General features: G+C 40.0%; 1 protein-coding gene across 8 annotated transcripts in view; it reads right to left on the bottom strand.

Moving 5' to 3' along the window:
* Window positions 1-963: 963 nt before the first annotated feature.
* The window catches only part of TMCC1 (transmembrane and coiled-coil domain family 1), a 251,510-nt gene continuing 227,121 nt past the window's right edge, over window positions 964-25,352 (bottom strand). For all 8 annotated transcript variants that reach the window (XM_042911283.1, XM_042911293.1, XM_042911268.1 and 5 more), the window contains 2 exons: window positions 7,804-7,939; window positions 964-4,965 (listed from right to left, as the gene is read on the bottom strand). In XM_042911283.1, the coding sequence (XP_042767217.1) occupies window positions 4,651-4,965; window positions 7,804-7,939 (451 nt within the window). In that variant the 3' untranslated portion in view covers window positions 964-4,650. The remainder of the gene's footprint in view (window positions 4,966-7,803; window positions 7,940-25,352) is intronic.

A 25,352-nucleotide genomic window follows, 5' to 3' on the forward strand; every position in this document is an offset into this window, starting at 1 on the left:
CCTCTAGCATTTAGATAGGATAGGCACAGAGCTAGTAAGCCGGAAACATGGGCCCAAATATCCTGACATTCAGATTGTGGCTATAAAGAACCAAGTCATCAGGTCCCTGCTTGATACCCTGTCAGAGGTAAGATGAGAGCTTCTCGATTTCCAGAGGCTTTTCAGTGATCAACAAGAAACCATATTAAAAATTACTACCTCCAGGGGCACCTGGCTGGCTTAGTCAGTAGAGCATGTGTCTATTGATCTCAGGGTGGTGAGTTCAAGCCCTGTGCTGGGCACAGAGATTACTTAAAAAAAAAAAAAAAAAAATGCTACCCCTATAACAAAACCATAGATGGGATTTGGCTAGGTTATAACCCCTTACATATACATAAAACTTCAAATGTTACATGTTTCACAAAGTGTGTTTATACACCCATCATAACACTAACAAAGCCTACTGAAGAATGCACAGGGATTAGGGAAGATATTCAATGGTATTATAATAGTATTGTAGGGTGACAGTTGGTAGCTATACTTGTGAGCATAGCATAATGTATACAGGTGTCAAATCACAATGCACCTAAAGCTAATGTAACACTGTGTGTCAGCTATATACACAACTTTTTTTCAATTAAAAAAAAAAGAATGGACAGGAATTATTATACCTATTTGGTCATCACATGAATTTGAGGGAGGGCATACTGCCTCTAAAAAACTCCCTCCAAATAACTAAAAGGCAGTCTTACCTACCAGTTGAAAGGAACTGTGTCAAAGTGACAGTCTAAAATGTATGTAAAGTCCTGGGAGACAGTGACAGCCACCCAGCTATCAGTTATGGTCTCATAACGCATGCGTGCGTACACATAGCTTCTAACCCACAAACTGGTGGAAAGTTTTCAAACTGACAAACTTGTCAATGGAAACTGTAATAAATATGCAAAAATAAAGACCAAAATAAACCCGAGTCCAACCACCTCGTTAATAGCTGAGGTCTTTATTTCAATTTGTATGTACAGTAAAAGTGCTGCTGAGAATATGCAGCAACCAGACAAAACATAAATGTAATTCTCTCTCAACAATTAGCAGCTTAAGATCTATCAACTACAGTGTTAACGTTCACGCGTTCACAAGTGTCATTTCTGTACTTTTCAAATCGTGCAAGTGAGTTTTTATTCTTACACACTTTGATAAAACACACAGTCTAGTAGTCAATCCTACTGAGGGTATCACCTAGCATACACAACACACAGACAGAAATGTTAACTCTTAGAGCCACATTCAAAATCCCCAGTTTCATTTGGGGGTGGGAACCATAATTTTGCCTGTGTCAATTTGCTGATTATAATATTTGGTTTTGTTTTGGATGCGTATTTTCCAAAGCTGAAAGGCAACTCCTTGCTGGAGCTCACTTGGAATTCAGCATTTCATCTGACTGTATCTCAAAGGAATAGGAAGTCAGAAACAAAACCAAATGCAGTGAAGACCACATAAAAATATGCTCATTATTAGGGCATGGCTAGCAAGGAAGGCTTGATCGCAGTGTTCTTCTTGGTTATCAGATTTTCAACTCAACTGGGTGAAGGGGGTACAGGGAAGAAAGAAGACCCGGTCAATGAAGTGTAAAATTTAACCTACTTTTGCTTCTTAAGGAGCCTGTGGAGTAGAAAGCCTTCCTTGCTAGGATGCATGGAGTATATACCAAGGAACTGAAATTGGAGCAGACAGAAGTGCCCTTCAATTGAACCATAAAAAAGGAAAAATGTTAGTTATTCTACAGCCTGAACAGAGTCACCCAGGCTACCACAGCCAGCCTCAAGCACCAGCACTAACAAGTAATCCAGGAATGCTTCATTTCAAAGGGAATGCGTGTAGTCTTTAAAAGAGAAGAAGTGTTAAAGCAAGGGGAAATTTCCACTCACAGAACAATTGTTAAACAACCACTGGAGTGAGGTTATAGAAGGGCTCCGAATAGATGAGAATCCGGGAACAGCCACAGTGCAAAGAAACACAAAGGCAACAGGTGTGGGCAGCGGGAAGTGGGGCAAGGCATGAAAACAGATGCATGGTTACAAATAGCATTAAATGCAGCTAACTGTTGGGCCTGGTGAAGAAATCAAGGGACAACACAGCTAGAAAGCTGTTACTGTGCCTGACCTAGCCTGTAGCTCCTTCCTAAGACAGTTTGAGAGGATTGTGGGCAGTTAGCACAGGCCTGCTTGGCTGGGAGCTCAGGGGTCTGTCCACAGGCAAAAACCTTCCTTTGATAGAAACTGTCCCAACACAAATGGGAGCAATATCAATCCATCTATCACAGTGTCTTCCAGTGCCCACAAAAAACTTAGTAGCTTCTACACAGTTTAGGGGACTCAAAGGTTCTTACAAAAACTGGAGGATTGTGGCTAAAGCCTCTTTTCGATAGCTTTGTGGGGCTCTCTTCCCTACTCTGAGTGATAAGCTAAAGCAGAAAGTTAGCAGAAACTATGCTAGTTCGACAAAGTCATGGTGTCCTTTGGCACTCCTGCCTGAAGTCACTGCAATATTTTTAGGCAAAGTTAACATTTAAAATACATAGGCATGGGAACAATTTGTTTTTGGCCTGAACATGAATTGGTTCCAATTATTTTTTAATAGAAAAATCATCCCTGTGGTCCCTGCTCTGGGCACTAATTTTGAGAGGTCAACAGAGCTAACAGGTTGTACTACAATCATCTGGGGATGGAGTGAAGATTGGGGTACCTGAGTTAAAATATCAAAATGGTTATGGAAACAACATGCTGACTCTGAGAAGGCCAGCCTGCCAAAGCCACAGGAGGCTGGAGCTGTCATGTAAACCATCCTCTCAGACAGAGAAGGCAATGCTAATCTAGTTCCAAAAGAATTTCCTCATATGGGAAGAATAGGCAAAGCATGCTTTGCTACTCTTTTCAGGGCATATTATGTGCCCCTTGCTCATCACTTGGTTGCACAGAACTGAGGCCAAGAGGGAACAGCATTTGCGATTCAATACTATGAAGAGATTAACCAAGCTTTCCAGATATGTTCTAAAGGCCCAGTCCCATCCTGGTGGAACTGGTTATAGCATGGGGAAGAAGGCTCAGTTCTTTCTTCTAAATTGTCTATAAAAGTCCACTGAGCACAAGTACGTTAGTAAGTCAGTCTAGAGGACTAGGAAGCTGACAACATTTTACACCACAAACTTGGGTCCTTCAAACCTGACAGATCCTTTTCTGTTCTTTAGGGAGAATCACCTTCAGTTGATTCTCTCAGGCAGACAGAATAAAGCTTTGAAATTAAGGATGCTGGGGCCAAAATGCAGACAGAAGGTTCCACATCACTTTGGTTTCAGTAATTAGGGGGTGTTAAGAATAAATTAAGGAAACACGAGGAATTACGTATGACTCTCATAATATAGTCTCGATTTTTCCTAAAGATAACCCCAGCCCAAAGTCACTGGGTGAACATTTTCTTGGGGCAAAAAAATCTCTACCCTATCATGCTGGTTTGTGGAAACAGCCTCCTCCTCTCCCTGCACACCCTTTTCCTCTCCAACCAAGCCAAACCCATGAAGTGGTGGGGTGGGGGTGGCAGGACACCAAAAAGCAGCAGCCAGAGGAGGAAGTCTAAGCTGCATCTCAAATCAAGGGCATCAGAGGGGAGCATTTATAGCAAGTCTTCCTTTACTCAAACTGTTTCAAGACAAGAGGGAGCAGCACACTTAAATATCCACACATTTCTTCATTTAAAAACATCACTTCTTTATTTCAAAGGAAAAATAAAAGACCCTCCCAACCCTTTCCAAAAAAACCCAATAATAATAATAACAATAATAAAAAATCCTATTAGAAACCATAAGGAAGCACTGAGAGTTTGAGTATTACATTCTTCAAGTATGCTGTTCGGATTTTTTTTTTAAAGTTGGTGACTATACACATATTTAAAAAAACCTTAAAAGTGCGGCCAAGGGATTTTGCTTAAAATTAAGTATTTAGAGGGCTACTTCAAAATACTGTAGTAGGGCTTGCAGTGATCCTTTGGGGCATGATGCTCTCACTTTTGTATCCTAGTAAAGGTTAAGGGACCAGGTTCAAAAGTGATCATACTTCCAGGGTTAGCATGAGTGGCCAACTTGGGTGAGAAAGCCAGGGAGAGATCCATGTGTTCATCCACGGACAAGGACAATCCACCCTGAATCCAAAAATTCAGACATGGAATGTGGTAGGATTTCACAGTAAAGTTAGTCTGGGAGGGGGAGAGGTGGTGAGCCCAGACGAGGCAGGGTGTTAGGTTTAACTGGTTTCCCTAATCAGGTTTTTGCATCTTTTTAGTGGGTTTTAGTGCAGTCCTTCAAGCCACAATTTAGAATGCCCTTCAGTGTGCTCCAGATTGTTGGTTCATATTAAAGGACTGTTTAAGATTTGCATCCCAAGGAAAATCATGCTACATAAAAATGATCCAAGATTTTTGCCCAAAAAACTTCTTGGATAAAATCTAAAAAATACTATTGCAATTGCGTCTCTTGAAGAAAAAAACATTATTCTAAATGTAAACAGATTCACTCAACTCTTTTGTTGTTGTAGAAAACTTCAGAGTAGGTAAGTTGCTGTCTAATTCTTCGCTGCATGCACTCGCCAGAGGGTAGGGGAGCACTGCCTTCTTGTGCCAGCATCATCTGGGGGAAGAAAAGAACCGTTCCACATAGCTGAAGAGGGCATCCCAGTGCTTCCAGAGAAAGGCAATGAAAACCACAAGGAATAAAGTGCTGAACGTCCTGTTGCGAGTCTTCATGAGAGGAACCACGCAGTTGGCTACCGTGGAGACAAAGACCAAAAGGACCGCCATGACTGCCAGAAGGATATTGATGAGTTTACCCAGAAGGTTCCGGGCAGTGGCATTCTCCAGCCCTTCCAGCTGTACCACCTGCTGCTGCTGCTGCTGCAGCTCCATCTTGGAGATGCGGGTCTGGCATGCCTCCAGGGCCTCCTGTGGGCCAGAACAGGGAATAGTTAAGCCTTCTGCTCATATGTACTCCGAGTAGCTGACATGCCCTTTGAGCAAGCCAGATGCTTCTTGAGCTATGCCAATATTTTAAATATGTAAGTCATTATTCAAGCAACTCTTATTCACCTCAACTGCTCCCCATTGCATTCTTTGTGGGGTGGCTCACAGGAAGTAGTAGCCACGCTTAGATTTGGTTTTAAACATTAAAAAAAATTTTTTTTAATATTTATTTTTGAGAGACACACACACACACACACACACACACACACACACACACACACAGAGTGCTAGTGGGGGAGGATCAGAGAGAGAGGGAGACACAGAATCTGAAGCAGGTTCCAGGCTCTGAGCTGTCAAGAGAGCCCGACGCGGGGTTCGAACTCACAAACCATGAGATCATGACCAAAGCCGAAGTTGGATGCTTAACTGACTGAGCCACCTGGGTGTCCCTGGTCTTAAACATTAAAAAAAAAAATTTTTTTAATGTCTATTTACTTTTGAGAGAGACAGAGACAGAATGCGAGTGGGTTAGGGGCAGAGAGAGAGGGAGACACAAATCTGAAGCAGGATCCAGGCTCTGAGCTGTCAGCACAGAGCCCAAATGTGGGGCTCGAACTAACGAGCTGTGAGATCATGACCTGAGCTAAAGTCGGCCGCCCAACCAGCTGAGCCACCCAGGCGCCCTAGTCTTAAACATTTTAATGACAAGACTTCAAATATACAATTGGCTTCTTTTTTTCCATTTAAAAATCACAAATTTAAGTTGCACAGTTGTGCCACATAAAACATTTCAAATAGGATACATAGTTCCTCTTGATACTTTCCTCAAATCCAGGTCCTAGTCTTAAAGTAACACTGTCAATTTAATGTGTTCATCCTTTCACTTATGTTTAAATGCATACATATTTAAGCCTAGGGAAACGTATGGAATTATTTTTTGACTTTCTATCTTAATATAAATAGTATCACAGTATGGCAACTAATTCATAACTTGTTCTTTTACTCAACAGTGTGGGTCCTGGTGATCCTTTCCCTGTCAACGTGTAGAGATGTACCTCATTCTTTTTAACTGCCATGTAGCATTTTACAGTAGGGTAGGTATTTCATAGTTTATTCAGCCAGTTCCCAACTGGAGAGATTTAGGTTATTTCCAACTTTTCTACCGTAACAACTATAATGTGAACATCCTCTGGACATCCTTGTACACACTATCTGGTGTTTTCCAAGTTAAGCAAACCGCAGACATCAGTGTAAAGGGCTCTCTGATCCATCTCCCTAAAAAGAGTACACTTCCCCCCTTTTAGGTTGATCTCTTTAAAAGAGGGCACTATGCTCAAGCAGTAGACCAAATATTTTAAGTAAAAGGTTCCTTTCAAGCCATGAGTTTATATGAAATTTACCCACAACGTTCGGAGGACAGACCCTATCTCCTTAGCTAAGGTCAGGTATCCTGTAAAGTTCAGTAATGGTGGGAGCCCGAGGTTTTTCTGGTCTTGGTTTCAGTGCGTCCTGGTTTCCCAGGACTTGAGGTGAAGGCTAGGCAACTTCAGGCTGGAGCAAGCTAGTGAATGGGCAGTCAATGAATACTACCCAGCCCAGAATGATCATGGGAAAAAAACTAAAACATGAACAGAATTCTGAAGTCTGGAGAAGGTGGCAGCTGGGCAAATGATCTAGACATTCTCTTGATTCGTTTGGGCTGTAAAGAAGATTCCTGGACCACTTCCCTTCTCTAAGACTAGCTTATTTCAAGATGCTTTCATATGAAATCAGCAACTGTTCCCCTAGAAATACCTCCCAAGATAAGAAAAAGTTACATATTCTATTTCTTCACAGCATACACTAGAGGGCTAGTAACCTTAAACATTACTGCCTCATATGTTATTCTCACAAACTGCTTGGCAATGTGCCTGTAAAAGGCTTGGGTTTGGCAACTAGGACAAAACCCCTTTTTATAGAAGAAGACAGACAAGATGGCCATGAATCTTGTCAGAGCAGCTCCTGAAGCAGGAGCCAACAGATGTAATAATGCATGTAATCTTCTATATACTGAGACCTCAGAACATTTCCTAAGAACTCAAGCAAGCATACCACCCCTAAATGGTATAGACTTTTGAGAAATGTACCTCATTTCAAGAATAGGTAAATTACAGTTAATATAACCTCCTCCTGATATTCTATGTTCTGCATCTTTTTTTCCTGAACTTTTCAAATACTATGGTAAAATACACCTAACATTAAATTTATCATTTAATTTTAACCATTTTAAAGTGTACAATTCAGGGTCATTTAGTAAATTGATAATGTTGTACAACCATCACTACTATCAAATTCTAGAACATTTTCATCACCCCCAAAAGAAATCCCCTATCCCTGTTATTCCCTTTCCTCACTCCCTGTAGCCCCTGTCAACCACTGATCTACTTTCTGTCTCCATAGACTATTCGGGACATTTCATGTAAATGGAATCACGTAATATGTGGCCTTTTGTGACTGGCTTTTTTTCCCCACTGAATTTAATGTTTTCTACATTTATCCATCAGTATTTCATTCTTTTTTCTTCTTCTTCTTTTTTTTTTTTATTGTGGTAAAAGACATAGAACATAAAATCTACCACCTTAACCATTTTTAAGGGTATAGCTGAATGGTAGTAAATGCATTCATAATGTCATGCTGCCATCACCACCATCCACCTCCATAGCTCTTTTCATCTATACTCATTACACAAGCACCCCTCATTTCCTTCAATCCCAGCCCCTGCCAACCACCATTCTACTTTTTGTTAGTCTTATGCTTTTACATGTGATCCTTCATGCTAACCTGGATGTCCCGGGCCCGTTCATAGGACTGATATGCGATTTTCTCTTCCATGCTGGCCAATTCCTGCTTCAAGTTTAAGATTTCATTCTGGTGGAGCTCTGTTAGGTCATTTAGTTGTTCTTCTAATCGTTCACATCTAAGAATGGGGGAAAAGTTAGAATTTTATGCATTCTGTATTTTTCCTGGTATTACTCTCACATCCCATCCCCCAAATCCTTTCTGCAAAGGAAGAAAACAAAAGCACAGAAAAATTAAGTCAGTGGCCTGGGCTAACAAGGCATGCTAGTGGGTTCAGTTCTCAGTCCCTGAAATGGACAGCTTGTCACAAGGCCATATCATAGCAGCAACATGGTTTTTCCACAATCTTCTCAACACACAGTATTTGCAGCGATGCCAGCAGCCCTGGTTAGCTTTGAGCATATTCATAATAAATGAGGCAGTTTTTACTCTGCTCTGAGCAGCAGAGGGGAGAGGCAAAAAATAGAGGACAATTAAGCAGGTCTCATCACAAGATAAACAGCACATAAATGGAAAATGACCTTCTAGCAGTCACCAGTAGCTTATTCTGATAATTGGTAAGTCACTCACCTGGATATTCATGATTCAGGACCTATCATCCCCATGGCCAAGCACAGCGTCTAGGTCATCTTAGTCAACAAATACTTACTGAGAGTCTGAGGTGTACCAGGTATACTGTGGTAAGCAACACAGAATGCCTACCTTCAGTAATTTACATGCTAAGGTGTGTGGTGGGGGAGGGAGGTGAGGCAGAAAAAACAAGACAATTGCAGGTATGGGTAAGTAAAACGTAGTCAGTAGGGGTATACGACAGAGTGCCTGATGGTAGGTTAAGCTGGAATGTCAGAGAAGAACTCTTTCCTGCTTGGCACTCTCCAGCAATGAGAGCTGAAACTTGAATGATGATATGAATGGACTTATAAAGATGTGGGGGGAGGAGTATCTCAAAGCAGAAGGAATAGTAGGTATCAAGTTCTCAAGATGGGAACTAGCTTGGCAGGTTTGGGGGACACAAAGCAGGCCTGTGTGGCTACAGCTGAGAAAAAAACAGAATGGAGGGAGATGAGGTTCCTTGGGAACAGGTCCTTTTCTTCATCTTGTATCTCTAGCACTTAGGACTACCTATGGGAAGGTTATTTATATAAAGATGGAACCTGGGCTGGGCACCTAAGGACCAGTAGGATTGAAACATGTTTAAAGGACAAGATCAAAGATTTTAGGTGGAAAAAGAACATGGTTGTAAAGGGCAGGAGGTAGAAATGTACAGGATAATTGGAATGATGGATCTATGTTGGAGAGAAAAGGGAAATCTGGCCGTAAAAGGTAGGCATGGGAGTTGGAATTCTGGAACAGATAGTAAATGGGCCCAAAGCAGATTGCTGATTGGGGAAGGGTGACATGAACACAGTGTTTTAGGAAAATGGGTTATGTAGAGGTGAAGAGGACAGACTGGGGTAGGTTGTGTCTGAAAATCCCAGGAACCAAACAAAGAGCTATGTAGGTAGAAGGACAGTTGAAAACTAACCATTAAAAAAGACTTGAAAGGTAACAAGAAATACATTCTCGGTTATGGTGAATAAAATGTAAGCTTCTCTGATAGACAGAGGGCTCAGCCCAACAGAATACACTACCCCTGAATGCTACTTGGGCAAGCACACACCCAACATTAGCATAGAAGCCTCAGAGGGCTTTGTATTAAAAAAATAAAAATGCCCGAAATCAGTCACTTAAAACTACCTTGCCCTTTCCTTATTTTTAACCCCATATATAGTACACAAACTTTTAAGGAATACACAGAAGTTTTCAGTTTAAGGTAACTCATGTTGCAGCATCACTGATATTCTCCCTTCCAATAATCTGTATCATACATAATTACATCCTAAACTCCATTCTTTCTCTAAGAAATGAGGATTTTTTTTAAAAAGGCACAGCCAACACTTTTTATTACTTATTTTTTAATTTATTAGTTTTTACCCTTTTTTACTTTTTTTTCACCCTTTATTACTTATTATTTTATTACCCTTTTTATTCAGTATTACTGAATCCTACTGAGTTCTCCTTTACCTTGGATAGGCATTTGTATTGCTTGCTTTCACACCAAAATTCTGTTACTAATGTGATGGGACAGATCAGAAAGTGTTTCCAACCTTTACCTGTAACTAGGGCCAGCATTCTCTGTGACTGCCTTTTCACTTCATCTGCTGCCCAAGGCATGTTTTCAGAAACAGGCACCACCTCCAGAACTGATTTTCTACCATATTTTAAGTCCACCAAGTGCCAAAAGAATACGTTGATATACTATTGCCTTTACAGGCTCATCTTATCTTAGCTCACCACTCTGTGGTGTTTTTAGTGTTTGATTATTTCATCGTTCTCTCTCTTCACCAGAGATGGGAAAGAGACTTTATAAAAGGAGTGCTCCAGGGGCGTCTGGGTGGCTCAATCGGTTAAGCGTCAGACTTTGGCTCAGGTCATGATCTCACAGTTCATGGGTTCAAGCCCTGCCATTAGGCTCTGTGCTGACAGCTCAGAACCTAGAGCCTGCTTTGGAATCAATCTCTCTCTCTCTCTCTCTCTCTCTCTCTCTCTCTCTGCCCCTCCCCTGCTTGCACTGTCTCTCAAAAATGAATGTAAACAAACAAAAAAAGGAGTGCTGCAAAGTTACCATTCCTTTGAGATTTAAGGGAAGGGCTGGGCCTAGCAGCAAATAACCCTCCTAAGCCAAAGAATGATGTTGGGTGGCAGGGAGGGGAGCATGGCAGTGGTGGCAACAAGTCTGCTGATGAAAACAGACCCATGTGACATCTTTTGGCACGTGTTTCGTAATTGTATAGTTCTTTAGGCCTTTCAGGAATGTTGGAGAATCTTATTTGATATTAAACATGGCTCACACATTCCATTAGAACAGAATAAAAAGTAACAGCAGCAGCTGCCATTTATTCAGTGGCTACTATATATCCAAATTCATTTGTAAAACCCAAGAAGGCAGTAGGTATTATCTTCACTTTACAGATAAGGAAACAAAGCTCAGAGAGGTAAAGTGACTTGCCTAAGGGAATACAGAAATTAAGTAGGGAGCAAAGATTCGAATCCATGTTCGTTTGATTTTAAATCCAAGTTCTTAACCTTTTACACTGTGATGCCACTTCGAAATGACTCAAGAAGCCCAGATGAACTAAACTCCCTTTGTAGGTAAGCAATCTGAGTCAGGTCTATAGCTGATCCAAATTACATTGCCATACAGGAGCTAGACTCAGCTACAATGACATGATTGTTTGGAGCCTGATGTCAAGGTGGAGTCAATGGAAGGAGGAATGTAATAAAAACGCTATAAACCCAGAGTCAAAAAGAGAATAACAACAAATGCTGGGGAGGATGTAGAGAAATCTGAACTCTCACAGAGCTGGTGGGAATGTAAATGGTGCATCAGCTTTGGAAAACAGTTTGGCAGTTCCTTAAAAAGTTAAACACAGAATTACCATAAGACCCAGCAATTCCACTCCAGGTATACACTGAAGAGAGATGAAAACCTATTTCTACCTTCTTAGGTATACACAAACATTCACAACAACATTATTCTTAATGGCCAAAAAGTAGAAAGAACAAAATGTCCATCAACTGATGGATGGATAAAATGTGGTGTAACCATACAATGGAGTATTATTTGGAAATAAAAATTAAGTAATGACACATGCTACAATATGGATGAGTCTTGAAAACATTATTCTAAGTCAAAGATGCCAGTTATAATAAACACTGGGGAAAAGTGATTACAGGTATGACAGCCAGGAAAACTTGGGTTTGAGTCTTAGGTCTGCATCTCATAAGCTATATGGTCCTAGTTAGGTTAGCTCACTTTTCTGAGCAAGTTCCTTCACCTATAAAATGATGGTAATAATCTTAATCTTTTATACTCATTTGAGCATGGAGAGGTCCTTAAAAAATGTCCAGTTTTCTCCTTTCTGTCTTCACAGTTTTACCAAGGAATATAATGGCCTTTTTGAAAATGTTTCTACTTATTTTTTTAATGTTTATTTACTTATTTTGGGAGAGAGAGAGAGAGTAAGCAAGCGGGGCAGGGGCACAGAGAGAGGAAGAGAGAGACAATCCCAAGCAGGCTCTGCGCAGTCAGTGTGGAGCTCAATGCGGGGCTTGAATCCATGAACCATGAGATTATGACCTGAGCTGAAATCAAAAGTCTGATGCCTAACCGACTGAGCCACCCAGGCATCCCTGAAAATGTTTCTACTTATTAAAGAAGGCATCACTTGAAAACATGCTCCCTGAAAGGAATTCATGCATAATTTGAAAACCTTTTTAGCCAGCCAAATATTTCCTGTGGTGACTGATTCATGGTCTTAATCTCATTTTAGGCTCACTGCAGTCCACATCAATAAATATCTCACACTCAATTTTACATGTCTCTAAGATTATCACTATTTCATGTACCTCCCTACCCCTCTAGAGTTGTTGAAAGATAAAAATAGGTTACCTTACTAGAAAGAATCTTAAACTCTGGGGGTTAGAAAAGATCTTAGAAATCTAGTTAAATCTCTTTCAATTGAGGAATTATTTCTATAACATCCCTGACAAGCAATCTCTCCTTGAATACCTCCAGTAGCAGGGTTTCATTTATCTTAAGGCATTTTTTCCCCATTAGAGAAGTTCTTTTTAAAACTGAGCTAAAACCCCTAGCTACTTGTAATTCTCACCCCACAGTCTTTAGAGTCACAAAAAGCAAGCTACTCCCATACCTGTATTACCCCTGATACCTCCATTCAGCAAGAGGAAATAGTTCCCGATATATTTGTATAGAACAAATCCCTGGTAAAGTCTTGACTGCTCTTGTATCTGTCAGTATTATTTGGTGGTGGGGCGGCGGGGGGTGGGGGGGGGGAGGCGGTGTAAAAAAGGGCTAGTTTAATTAAATACAAGGAAGAGGCTAAACAGGGCAAGGAAAGTAGGGGCATCACACGAAAGCACAAGTCCCTCGTCAGTGTTGTTGTTTTTTTTTTTTTTAAATTTTTAATGTTTATTTATTTTTGAGAGAGAGAGACACAGAGTGTGAAGGGGGGAAGGTCAGAGAGAGAGGGAGACACAGAATTTGAAGCAGGCTCCAGACTCTGAGCTGTCAGCACAGAGCCTGACGTGGGGCTCAAACTCATTAATGGTAAGATCAAACCTGAGCTGAAGTCAGATGCCTAACTGAATGAGCCACTCAGGCGCCCCAAGTATCATTTTTAATTCAGTCCGCTGACAGTGGTTTCTGTCAGTGCTCTTTCTTTCCACATGCTATTTGTAAAGATATGCTTGTCTTCTACTATCTTAATTCTGGGTGAAGATACAGTGGCCAAGACAGGGCAAGGCCAAGCCAGAGCTCACAGACTGCTGCTAGAGAATATCCCAGCCCCAAACCTGGGAACTGTCCTTGCTAGGGCAACATACACTTTTTTGTACAATATAAAAGGTCAGGTGAGAAGATGAGGTAAGAATCATGAGAGCCTTCCGGCTCCTGTGAACAGTCGGCGGTAGGAAGGCCACGTTGGTGGATGAAGGTTTAAGTTAGCCTATTCAGTCATTTCATCTACTGTTTAGGAGCCCCATATCTACACACCTAGTTGAAAAGCAAAATGCATTCACATTTATGTTTTATTTATCCTAATGTTTCTGGGAGCACCCATCATTTTTTTTTCAATATATGAAATTTACTGTCAAATTGGTTTCCATACAACACCCGGTGCTCATCCCAAAAGGTGCCCTCCTCAATACCCCCCCCCCCCCAACCCTCAGTTTGTTCTCAGTTTTTTTTTTTTTTAATGAATTCTTCTTTAATAGTGTTTTCCTTTTATTTTTTTTAATTTTTTTTTAATTTATTTATTTTTATTTTTTTATTTTTTAATATATGAAATTTACTGTCAAATTGGTTTCCATACAACACCCAGTGCTCATCCCAAAAGGTGCCCTCCTCAATACCCATCACCCACCCTGCCCTCCCTCCCACCCCCCATCAACCCTCAGTTTGTTCTCAGTTTTTAAGAGTCTCTTATGCTTTGGCTCTCTCCCACTCTAACCTCTTTTTTTTTTTTTTTCCTCCCCCTCCCCCATGGGTTTCTGTTAAGTTTCTCAGGATCCACATAAGAGTGAAAACATATGGTATCTGTCTTTCTCTGTATGGCTTATTTCACTTAGCATAACACTCTCCAGTTCCATCCACGTTGCTACAAAGGGCCATATTTCATTCTTTCTCATTGCCACGTAGTACTCCATTGTGTATATAAACCACAATTTCTTTATCTATTCATCAGTTGATGGACATTTAGGCTCTTTCCATAATTTGGCTATTGTTGAGAGTGCTGCTATAAACATTGGGGTACAAGTGCCCCTATGCATCAGTACTCCTGTATCCCTTGGGTAAATTCCTAGCAGTGGGAGCACCCATCACTGATTGAAGGGGACAAAGATAAAGTAAACAGAAATTTGCCAAGTGGCAAGTGACAGGCAGATTAGGGTACAAAATGTTTCTTCCTTCAAAGTTTTAACACTTTTTTTAGCTTTTAAGTAATTTCTATACCCAATGTGGGGCTTGAACTCAACTCTGAGATCAAGAGTCGTGTGCTCCACAAACTGAGCCAGCCAGGTGCTCCAACATTCTTTAATATTCCTTTGAAGTGCAACCCTTGCATCCCACATTCTTTTCCAGAATTTTAGATCCAAATTGATGTAAGAAATTTAGATTTTTTAGTGTATGTATGTATGTATATACATACATATATATATATATATAAATATATATATATATATATAAATATATATATTTTAAAGTCTGTACTTAAATTAGTACATGCTTTACTGACTTCTTTCACCCATTGAGGTCCTTCCACCCTTGAAGCATATCCTTTAGTATTTCTTTCAGCAAAGGTTTCCGTGAATGGTAATCTTTGTCTACACATGTCTGAAAGTGTCTTAATTTCACTTTCTTAAAAAATAAATTAGGTGGACAGCATTCTAAGATCACAGTTATTCTTCCTTAGCACTTAGAAGGTATTGTTGCATTGTTTTCTGCCAGTATAAGTCTCTTGTTTGGTCCATTTCACACTGAGTTTCTTTCATAAACTGGATTTCCTTGTGCCATATGCAACTTTTGTTTCAAAGTATTTTATGGAGTTCCCTCCTGCATGTATGTATCTCTTTCAGGTTCCTCTTTGGGCTGTATGATTGATGGCTTGGGTTGTGATAAAATAGGTTTTGGATACTTTCACTTGTGAATAGCTAAGATGATTTATTAATAACACCTTAGGCTGCCCCTCACATTTTTATCTGTATGTAAGATAGAAATTCTGTAATTATATAACACTATATATAAATATGTAATACTGTATATGAATCATAGAGTATATGCAAAAGTCCTTAGCACTTGTTCCCGACACTCTTTTTTTAAAAACATTTATTTATTTATTTTGTGAGAGAGAGCCAGTGAGACAGCACCAGTGGGGAAGGGGCAGAGAGAGAGGGAGGGAGGGAGAAAGAGAATCCTAAGCAGGCTCTGTGTTGTCAGCACAGAACCTGAGGCGGGATTCAATCCCACAAACTGTGAGATGATGACCTGAGCCGAAATCAGTAGTTGGATGCCAAACCAACTGAACTACCCAGGGGCCCCTCCCAACACTCTTGAACATTATTATAAGCCAATGTTTATCATACAATGGTCACCAACATGTCAAAGGTTCTGGAAGCCATTTTCTGACTGGATTTGGTTCATCTCATATCTGAAGGCTCTCTGTCTTCACTCCTCCCACTTTGTGCCCTCTTTGTACTTCTGTTTATATGCAATCTGTATGCAATTTGTACCAGCTGATGGATCTGCTCAGACTGGGTTTTGGATTCAAACCCTGGCTCTGCAACTCACCAGTGTGGAAGAGGCAATCTACCTACTCCAAAGGGCAACTGTGAAGACTGAACAAGAGTTAGAGGTCAAATGCCCTACACAAAAAAGGAGCTCTGTGGGAAATATCACAGATATACATTTGGTTTCATTTTTGTCTTATAATCCTCCCAGCTCCCTCCAACAATTCCTAGTGAGGAAGTTCAACAGGACTGCTTGTTGATTGCCATGCAGTCTCTCTCAAGTGCTCTGTGGCTCTACTGTTCAAGGCTTCCTATTTCTGATTTTTTTCTCTCCTCTAACCCTCCATTTCTTCATCTATCAACACATTCTCAATTTACATTTTTAGAAGTTTTCACTGTTCCAGGATATTCAGAGTTTTTCCTATGACATCACACAAAAGGGTTTCTGGGTACACATTCTGTCCTTTTCAAGAAGAAGAAGAGAGGCACACGCCTCTCTTATTTCCTCATCAGGAGGGCCAGCACAAACATACAAATGGGTTCCTGCTATCTCCCTGACTCAAGTTTGCCAGATAACCAAGTCCATTCACTGGACTATTCCAAGCTTTCCTTTAAATTGATGAAACTGTCAGGGGCGCCTGGGTGGCTCAGTCGGTTAAGTGGCCGACTTCGGCTCAGGTCATGATCTCCCGGTCCGTGAGTTCGAGCCCCGCGTCGGGCTCTGTGCTGACAGCTCAGAGCCTGGAGCCTGTTTCAGATTCTGTGTCTCCCTCTCTCTGACCCTCCCCCGTTCATGCTCTGTCTCTCTCTGTGTCAAAAATAAATAAATGTTAAAAAAAAAAATAAAATAAATCACTCAGCAGTAAATGAAATTAACAGCATTTAAAAAATATGTTTAAAAAAAAAAAAATAAAATAAATTGATGAAACTGTCCTACCTATCTTTCTTTAAAGACATCTGTTTTGTATGTGTGAAAGGGAAAGTATCTCAAGTAAGTTTCAACTGATCTTTCCAAATCCCTAAAAAGAGTCGAGTAGAAATGATTAATCCTCACCATAACCTTGTAAAAAATAAAGTCCTTCAGAGATTGAACAATTTACTCACGGTTACATGAGAAATTAATAGCAAAATCTCCTCAAGCTGAGAGTCTTCCCAAGTATGAAAATATACTACTGTTCCCACAGACAGTACTTTATTAACAATTAGTTAAATAGCAAAGTAGCATTTGGGTAAGTAGAATGAGCTCCATGTCCCCACAGATGAAAACAGAACAACCAACAGGTTAGGAGACTTGCCAAGGTGACACAAAGCTGCAGAATTCAAGGGTGAAGCAAGACCCACAATGGGTCCACTTGAAACAGCTGCATTAATTCACCAACTAATAACTACTAGCAGTTGCTTCCCTCTTCAAGTCATAATAATTACCTGGAGAATGAGGACTTTCTGAAAGAACAGAAAAGTCACAGCTGTTATTATGTAGCTGAAATCCTATTTACACTTACAGTTTTTTCTAATTAAAATTTTTTCATGTTATTTATTTTTAATAAGAAACCTTTATTTATTTATTTACTTACTTATTTTTGAGAGAGAGAGCATGTGTGAGGAGTAGAGAGAGAGAATCCCACAAAATGCAGAAAAAGACGGAGACAGAGTGTGGAGCCAGGAGTGGGACTTGAGCTCACCCGAAGGAGGTTCAAGCTCACCTGATGCAGGGCTGAAACTCAAGAACTGTGAGATCATGACCTGAGCCAAAGTCAGATGCTTAACCGACAGGGCCCCCCAGGCCCCCCTCATGTTTGTTTATTTTTTGAGGGAGAGAGAGAACACATGAGCAGGGGAGGGGCAGGGAGAGAGAGAGGGAAAGAGAGAATCCCAAGCAGGCTCTTCACTGTTAGTGCAGAGCCCATGGTGGGGTTTGATCCCACAAACCATGAGATCATGACCTGAGCGGAAATCAAGAGCTGGATGCTTAACCGACTAAGCCACCCAGGCACCCCGCACAATTTTTTTTTTTTTAAAGTAGGCTCTATCCTCAACGTGGGGCTCAAACTCATGACCCTGAGATCATGAGTCACATGCTCTATTAAGCCAGCCAGGCGCCTTTACACTCACACAGTTGTGTTTGGGTTACCATAGTTAAGCACCTCCGATCTGCAGGAAACATCAGGGAGGAAACCAAGAAAGCCATAAACTCTGGGGCTTTTGTAAAATGCTATGAACAAAGAGGTTGGCAAGATGCCCTGGGTGTCTTGGAATGCAGGTCTCCCAGGTTGCTTCAGCACCTTGAAAGAACTTTAATGGGCCTGTCACTGCTAAAACACTTTTGCTGATTTGTTCACCCAGGTCATGGAACTTTGTTCCTCAGCTTTTTTCACAACCTCACAACCCACAATTTGAAAGCACAAACCTGATCAGGCATAGCAATTTGCAGTCAAACATTTTTCAGTGCCATCAGTCATTTTTATGTGGCTTACATAACCTATATGTGAAATTATGGTCTGAAATCAGGCTAACACAAAGAGCCCAGTAAAGATGATGTGGTGTCATTTTGGGTGGAGGAGTGCAAGCAGGGGAGGAATTTAGGGTTCAGTCTACATCTAGTTAATCACTGTAAGCATCAAAACATCAAAACACTAGCACCAGTAATAACAATAACTACACACCTCCACCCCCCCATGCCTTTTTATGTGTGGCATCTGCCTCTGATTCATGAAGACATTTCTACCTTAATCCTTACCTCCTTTGTCCCTAGGAGGTACTTTAATTTGTAATTAAGGAATGGGAGACTGAGAAAGATGCAGTAACTTCCCCTTGTTAGGTTAGTGAGGTGTACTGAAAATCTGAACCACTCAGTTCATGCTTCCTCTTTTTAGAGTTTACTGTTGCCTTTTAAAAAACTTATTGTTCCTATACGACTAATCAAATGCAAAATCTAAACAACAACAAAAGGAAGAAAACATCTATTACTACAGTTCCCACTACTCTCATTATTAACATTATAATCTCTTTTGCTTTACTTGCTAGTGTTTACTTCCTACCAAAATCCTAAAACAAGGAACTTGGATCTCTAGGGAATTCATAGAAAGAACACCTCTGTCCTTTAATTAAATATTATTATCAAAGACTGAGGTGGAGAGGGGAAGGGAAAGTAAACTGTGTACAGCCTTTCACAAATGTGATTTTTTAAAATCAAGAACTCTCTGTAAGGGATTTTAACCTCTTGATATGACACCAGTTAGAGCTCTCTGGACATGAAAGGAGACGAAATTCTTGATCCAAGTGTATGATTTTGACTGGCATGTGTTTTCCATGAGACTTCAGCTTAAACACAAAAAATGAGATTAATAATCTCATTTTGAGACTTTTTACTCAGAAGTTCTTCTGAAATCATTACTACAACTCAAAGAAAATTTCAATACAGTTTGACTTCAACTATTAGCAAACAGAAAGCCTTAAGACTGTAAGATCTTTTTAAAATGTAGGTTATGTCATATTTTGGCAGATGAAATCCACCTCCCCCTGAAGTAAAATCTGCTCTATTTACAAAATATAAAAACACATGTAGATTTTGTTGTAGGTAAACAATAAATAATAATATATAAATTGATAAAGTATTTCAGCCATTGGATTAGTACACACAGTAGTCATCTTCTTAGATCAAAGATAACCTGGTGCTCTTTTGGGTCAAATTCCTGATGAATGAGGAACTGGATGAGTGTCAGGCTGGGAATGCTTCACCTAGTGCATCACTCTTTGGGTGTGGCTCAAAAGTTCAGAGCCATCTCTGAGAGCTAGTGGTGCTTCTCTAGTTGGGCAACAGGTCACTAGGACAGGATGGCTGAAAATCTTGTAGAGCAGGTATTAAGAGAAACAGGAAGAACTAGGTCCCGGTGCTAACACCAACAGGGACCTGAGGTAGCTGCTGCCAGTGTTTGACCAGAAAAGAGACACATAGGTAGGGTAAGGGTATGACCTGTAGTGGCAACTTGAATACATTCGTGGCTGAATTAGGGAAAGTAGATGTCTTGTCCTCACTTTTTGTTACCTCATTTGTGTTGAAGCCTGAAAAGAGGCTAGGGAACACTGAACTAGTCTTTAGTTGGAAAGTAAAAAGCATAGAATTAGTCCCCCAAACTTTCAGGGTAGGCAGTGCATTATCTTAAAGACAAGAAACAGCAGATGCCTAAAGCATATAGGGAATAAATATAAAAGCTGGTGGGGCGGGGGCGGAGGTGGGTTTCTAGGCAATTTGGAAACTTAGTAATGACAGCTTTCCAACATCCTGGCATACCACAGACTATACTAGGTGCTTCCACATACATTATCTCCTTTAATAATCTCAACAACCATGTACAATAGATATCATTACCTTGTTTTTATAGAGAAAACTAAGGCTCAGATGAGTTACATACTGTCACACAGCTAACTAGTGTCAGAACTGGCAAGTGAATTCAGGCTTGTCCAACCTCAATTAATTACTGAAGTAAAATAATTTTTCCCTCCCTCTCTTCCTCTCTCCTTCCCTCCTATTCTTCCTCTATTACCTCTTCAGTGGCTAAACTGGGAAGAGCAGCACATCTGTAAATCTCTTTTATGGAAGGTCTTATTCTTCATAAGGACATATTTCAATTGGGCTTTTTTTCTTTATAATAGCTAATTTGATCCAATATTCTCAGTTTCAATTTCAACTTACTGTTCAAACCTAGTCTACATATACATCTCAGATATACATCTGAGAGTCTCAGATCAATTTACAGTTGATATTGAGCTAACACCTGGAATAATGGAGCTAAAATCGGTCTCTGGTCATATCTTTCTCATGTCTAGTGATGGTAAAATGAAATTATATTTAACTGACCATTTGTTTAGTTAAAACTCCAATGGCCTGTGCTAATTGGGTTAGCCTAGCTACCCATGGTTCCACTGCATGTGATGACTGCTCACGGCGACTGCCTTCTTCTGTATTTTTGCTCTTATGATTCAGGGCAATTTAAAATATCCCTGGGCTTAATACAAAGAGTCTGAGAAGCCAGTTTCCAAAGGACAGTAATCCTCTTAAAATAGAAGCTTTCAAAATGGTATTACTGCTTGTGAACACGAGAAGGGTTTTTAGCCTGCTCTACATGACACTGCCATATACTGGCAGTAGCTGAGTAGGGTTGCAGGCCAGATCTCCTAAGGAAAAAATTACAAAAGGAACTTGTACAACTGTCAATGAATGGTTTCCTGGTTCTCCCCTATTTTCAATGCATTTTGCCACAGCTCAACTTTTTCCTATGGTGGCTTATTAATATATTACATCCACCAGGGGAACAGAGCTAGTCTTCCAGTTTTTAGCAGAGTAAAATATACGTTAAGCCATTTTAATGGGTGACCCGGCAAAAGTCACTTTATCTTTCTGGGTCTCAGTGTAGTCATGTATAAAATGAGATTAAACTAGATATCTAAGGGCCCCTTCTATTTCTGAAGTACTACATGAACCCAGGTTCCACTAACAAACCTGTGATAATACTTTAATGGGATGCACAGGCTATGTGGACAAGAAGAATCTGAAGTTAGTGTAATTCCATCACCAAAAAAAATGTCTAAACCTTGTATCCTACTTTCCCAAAATATATGCTCTCACTCATATCTGAGAGCCCAATGCAAAGCTCAAAGACTAAACACCCAATTCCTGATCAAAGGTTGATGCGGAGTTCATATCTAAGCTTTGTTACAGTAGCTTCCTGGGCTGAGTGCATGTGGGTGCTGAAGACATACTCAGCATGGCATAGTTATGTGGGTGAAGAGAGAGAGACTGTACTCCACAGGCGTTTGAATGTTTTTGATTATTTCACAGTAAGTAGATGGCCTTGGGTAAAAATCTTAACTTGGTGCTATTCACAGGTAGAGAGCAATGGGAAGCAATTAAGTGAGTGACAATACTGAGAAGGGACTCTGCAAAGGAGGAAATAAGGATGGAAGTGAGTTTCCTTAGGCAGGTTTCCCCTATTACCTACACTGCTGTAGAAAACTTTGCAGAGCTTTTGTATTCACAGAATTTTATAAAATGTGTTAGAAACAGTGACTCAACTTTTAGTGAAACACACACTTTGACCTGGAAAAGGCCTCCCATACCCGATGCAGTCAATGCTTCCTAGAGCTAGACTATAGGCTAGTCTTTTAATCATATAGGATTCAGGGTGAGCTTGGGGAAGAAAAGAAATTGTCCTGGAATGAAAAAAAGCACTGGCTTTGGAGTCAAGTAAAACTGGGCATGATTTCTGGCTTTACCACTTAGTGAGTAACCTTTTGGCAAAATTTAAAACTCCACTGGGCCTCACTTTCCTCATCTATAAAATGAGGATAATACAATGCACCTGAAGGGCTATTGTGAAGATTAGCAAATATATATAAACCATCTGGCATTATGTACACCATAGGAATTCAGTAAATGCCATCAGTGACAGTGTATTCCTCCTCATTTAAGTAACAAGCAACAACTGTACATGGCCTCCCTCCTGTCAACTCATATATGAATAAAATAAAATACAGAAAATAAACAGAAATGCATCTAGTGCAGCCTTAATTGGTCACAGAAGAGTCCCTTTAATTGGTCACAGAAGAGTCCCTTGGGGGGCAGGGAGGAAGAGTCCCTTACGTCCATCCCTAGATAGCCTACTTCCTTCCTAGATAAAAAGCCAAACCTACATACAACAGAGCTGAAGTAGAAATTAGTAAAGATAGGCTGTTGCAGGCAGCTCAGTAATAATGTAGAGATACGGAAAGGGAAAAAAAATTTTTTTTTATAAGAAGTAGGCGAAAGAACTTTAAAGAGCAAGCTGTCTAGGACTACTTACTGCAGAGGCACATAACCCTACCACTCTCACTGACCTGAGAGTATCACAGAGCTAGAACACTACTGTTCTAGCTATTTCCAAACAAGTTAAGGTTCGGTGTGTTATTCTGTTAAAAGAAGGTAGAAAAATTCTCCCCAAATGCTTAAAACATGAAAAGTTTTGATGCTTAAGAATAAGCTTCAATGTGTGGGGAAAATTGACCTACCAGAAATAGTTCAAAGATCAACAAAATTAAGTGTACTTACTGGTTAAAAACATGTAACAGAGGAGAAAATTTTAACTGCTCTATACATGGAAATAAATAGTGGTGCAACAAAATAGTTGAGTGAAACAGTTGTGACATTTCTGCTGTCTTTCCCTGGGGAAAAAAACAGGCTTTCTTTCTTCAAGATTCTGTTCTAAGGGATGCCTGGATGGCTCAGTCGGGTAAGCATCTGACTCTTGGTTTCAGCTCAGGTCATGATCTCACAGTTCATGAGTTCAAGCCCCACATCAGGCTCTGTGCTGACAGTGAGGAGCCTGCTTTGGATTATCTCTCTCTCCCTTTTTCTCTGCCCCCACCCCCCCTTCTGCTCATGATCTCTCAAAATAAATAAACTTTAAATTAAAAAAATTAATGAAACATACCATTCATTTTTTTATATTCATTTAACGTTCCCTTCTTTATATATATATATATATATATATATATATATATATATACACATATATATATATATATATATACACACACACACATACATACATACGTGTATATATATATATACATACATATGGTATATATGTATGTATATATATACATTGTGTGTGTGTGTGTGGATTCTGTTTTAAGGAAAGACCATTCTAAAGCTGAAGTGATATGACAAAAGTCAGATTATACATTATACTATGTCTTCCCCTGGCCCTCCAAGTTTTACCTCTGGTTTTGAAAATTCTTAAGTTTTCTTTATGCTCTCTTTATTCCATAAAACTAATCACTTATTAACTACAGAGAACCCAAAGTGCAATGAAAGAAATGCACTTCTCATTACCTCACAAATGGTTTGGACTTGATTCTTACAATGAGGTGATAATGACCAGGTAAAGTTTTGTCCTGTCTGAATTATTTACTTTTTTAAAACATTTTTTTAAGTTTATTTATTTATTTTGAGAAAGATAGAGAACAAGCAGGGGAGGGCCAGAGACAGAGGGAGACAGAGGATCTGAAGCAAGCTCTATGCTGACTGCAGAGAGCCTGATGTTGGGCTTGAAACCAAGAACTGTGAGATCATGACCTGAGCCACCCAGGTGCCCTTGAATTATTTTAAATGGATACAAAACTGGGCCTTGGGAGGCCTGTTTTTCCTCTCTGATTTTCTCAAATTGGCCTACATCTGACTTGAAGACATAACAAGCTCTGTATGACTTTTAAGCTCTGAAAGAATTTAAAACCAGGAATGTTTAACCATCCATTCAAAATAAAGGGATCAAAGCAGGCAACTGTGTTTTTGAGCAACTGACTGTGGGATGCCCAGGTCTCAATGTTCAGAGGGGTCTATTTTATTTTATTTAAAGTTTATTTATTTTGAGAGACAGAGACAGTGTGAGTGGGGGAGGGGCAGAGAGCAAGGGAGAGAGAGAGAAGCCCAAGCAGGTTCTGCGCTGTCACAGCAGAGTCCAACTCGGGGCTCAGACTCACAAAACTGTGAGATCATGACCTGAGCAGAAACCTAGATTTGGGGAGCCACCCAGGCGCCCCAGAGGGATCTATTTCAATAGCAGCAGTAGCAACTGCCACCTAACATCAATCAAGCACTCAGGGGACCAGGCACTGAGTTATGTGCTTTACATAAATTTTTCCATTTAAATGTCACAATAAGCATATGAAAGGCTGTTATTATTCCTATGTTACAGATGAGGAAACCAAGACTGAGAACTTTAGAAACTTGCCCAGTTTTCAAGGTTAGCAAGTGGCAGACCTAGAATTTGAACTTGGAAGTTAGGTTTCACACTGTATAAGAGATCAGGTGTTTTATTTTTAGAGTATATTTGATTGTTAGACTGCTCACTTTAGATATTGTCTTTTAAGTATACGAAAGAATATATAAAACACAAATAATAGTAATATACTTGCTTTTAGAACTTTATTTCTCTCTCCCACACTCACCTTTCTTCTCCCTTAAAGTCTCAAGTTAGAAGTCAAGGACAGAAGAGCACAGATAAGAGGCAGGACTGAATTACTGAATAGTATTTTTACCACCTGAAACCAGCTCTCAGCTGTAACTCCTCTCAGAGCTAAGTGATGCACATGAACAATTTATTACAAGCCTTAAAATTCTCTCATAAAAGCAAACTTAAAAAAAAAAACAAAAAAACTCTTTTTTTTTTTTTTTTTTTAAAGAGGTGAAATGGACCTTAAGAGATCGTCTGTTCAACCCTTGGTATTAGAGTGGAAGAAATGAGGATTCTCTTGAGTTAGTATCTGGGATAGAACCAAAACTCAGGTCTTTCAAGACCTCCCCTGACCTGTGGCTTCTGTAAGACTGGACCTTAATCTGTATCAATGAGGTGGCCTGTCTCTGCCTGACAGACTTTGGATCTGAATGAGTACTCCATGGGGGATATTTCTCTTTGCATGTGATGGAAACAAGGGGGAAAAACACGTATTTAGAGAACTGAGAGTGGTCTAATATGAATATGGATTGTAATATGGAACAGAAGACCAGCTTTTACCTTTAGCACAGATTATGACTCAAAGCAGTTAGCCCTTTGAGAATTCTCTAACTACTGTAGAACCGTTTCATGTTTAAGTCCACACCCATTCAAACACTTGCCAATTCATAACAAAGGTAATGGACGTTGTTTATC

Source organism: Panthera leo, chromosome A2 (genome assembly GCF_018350215.1).
Source record: "Panthera leo isolate Ple1 chromosome A2, P.leo_Ple1_pat1.1, whole genome shotgun sequence".
NCBI classification, from domain to species: domain Eukaryota; kingdom Metazoa; phylum Chordata; class Mammalia; order Carnivora; family Felidae; genus Panthera; species Panthera leo.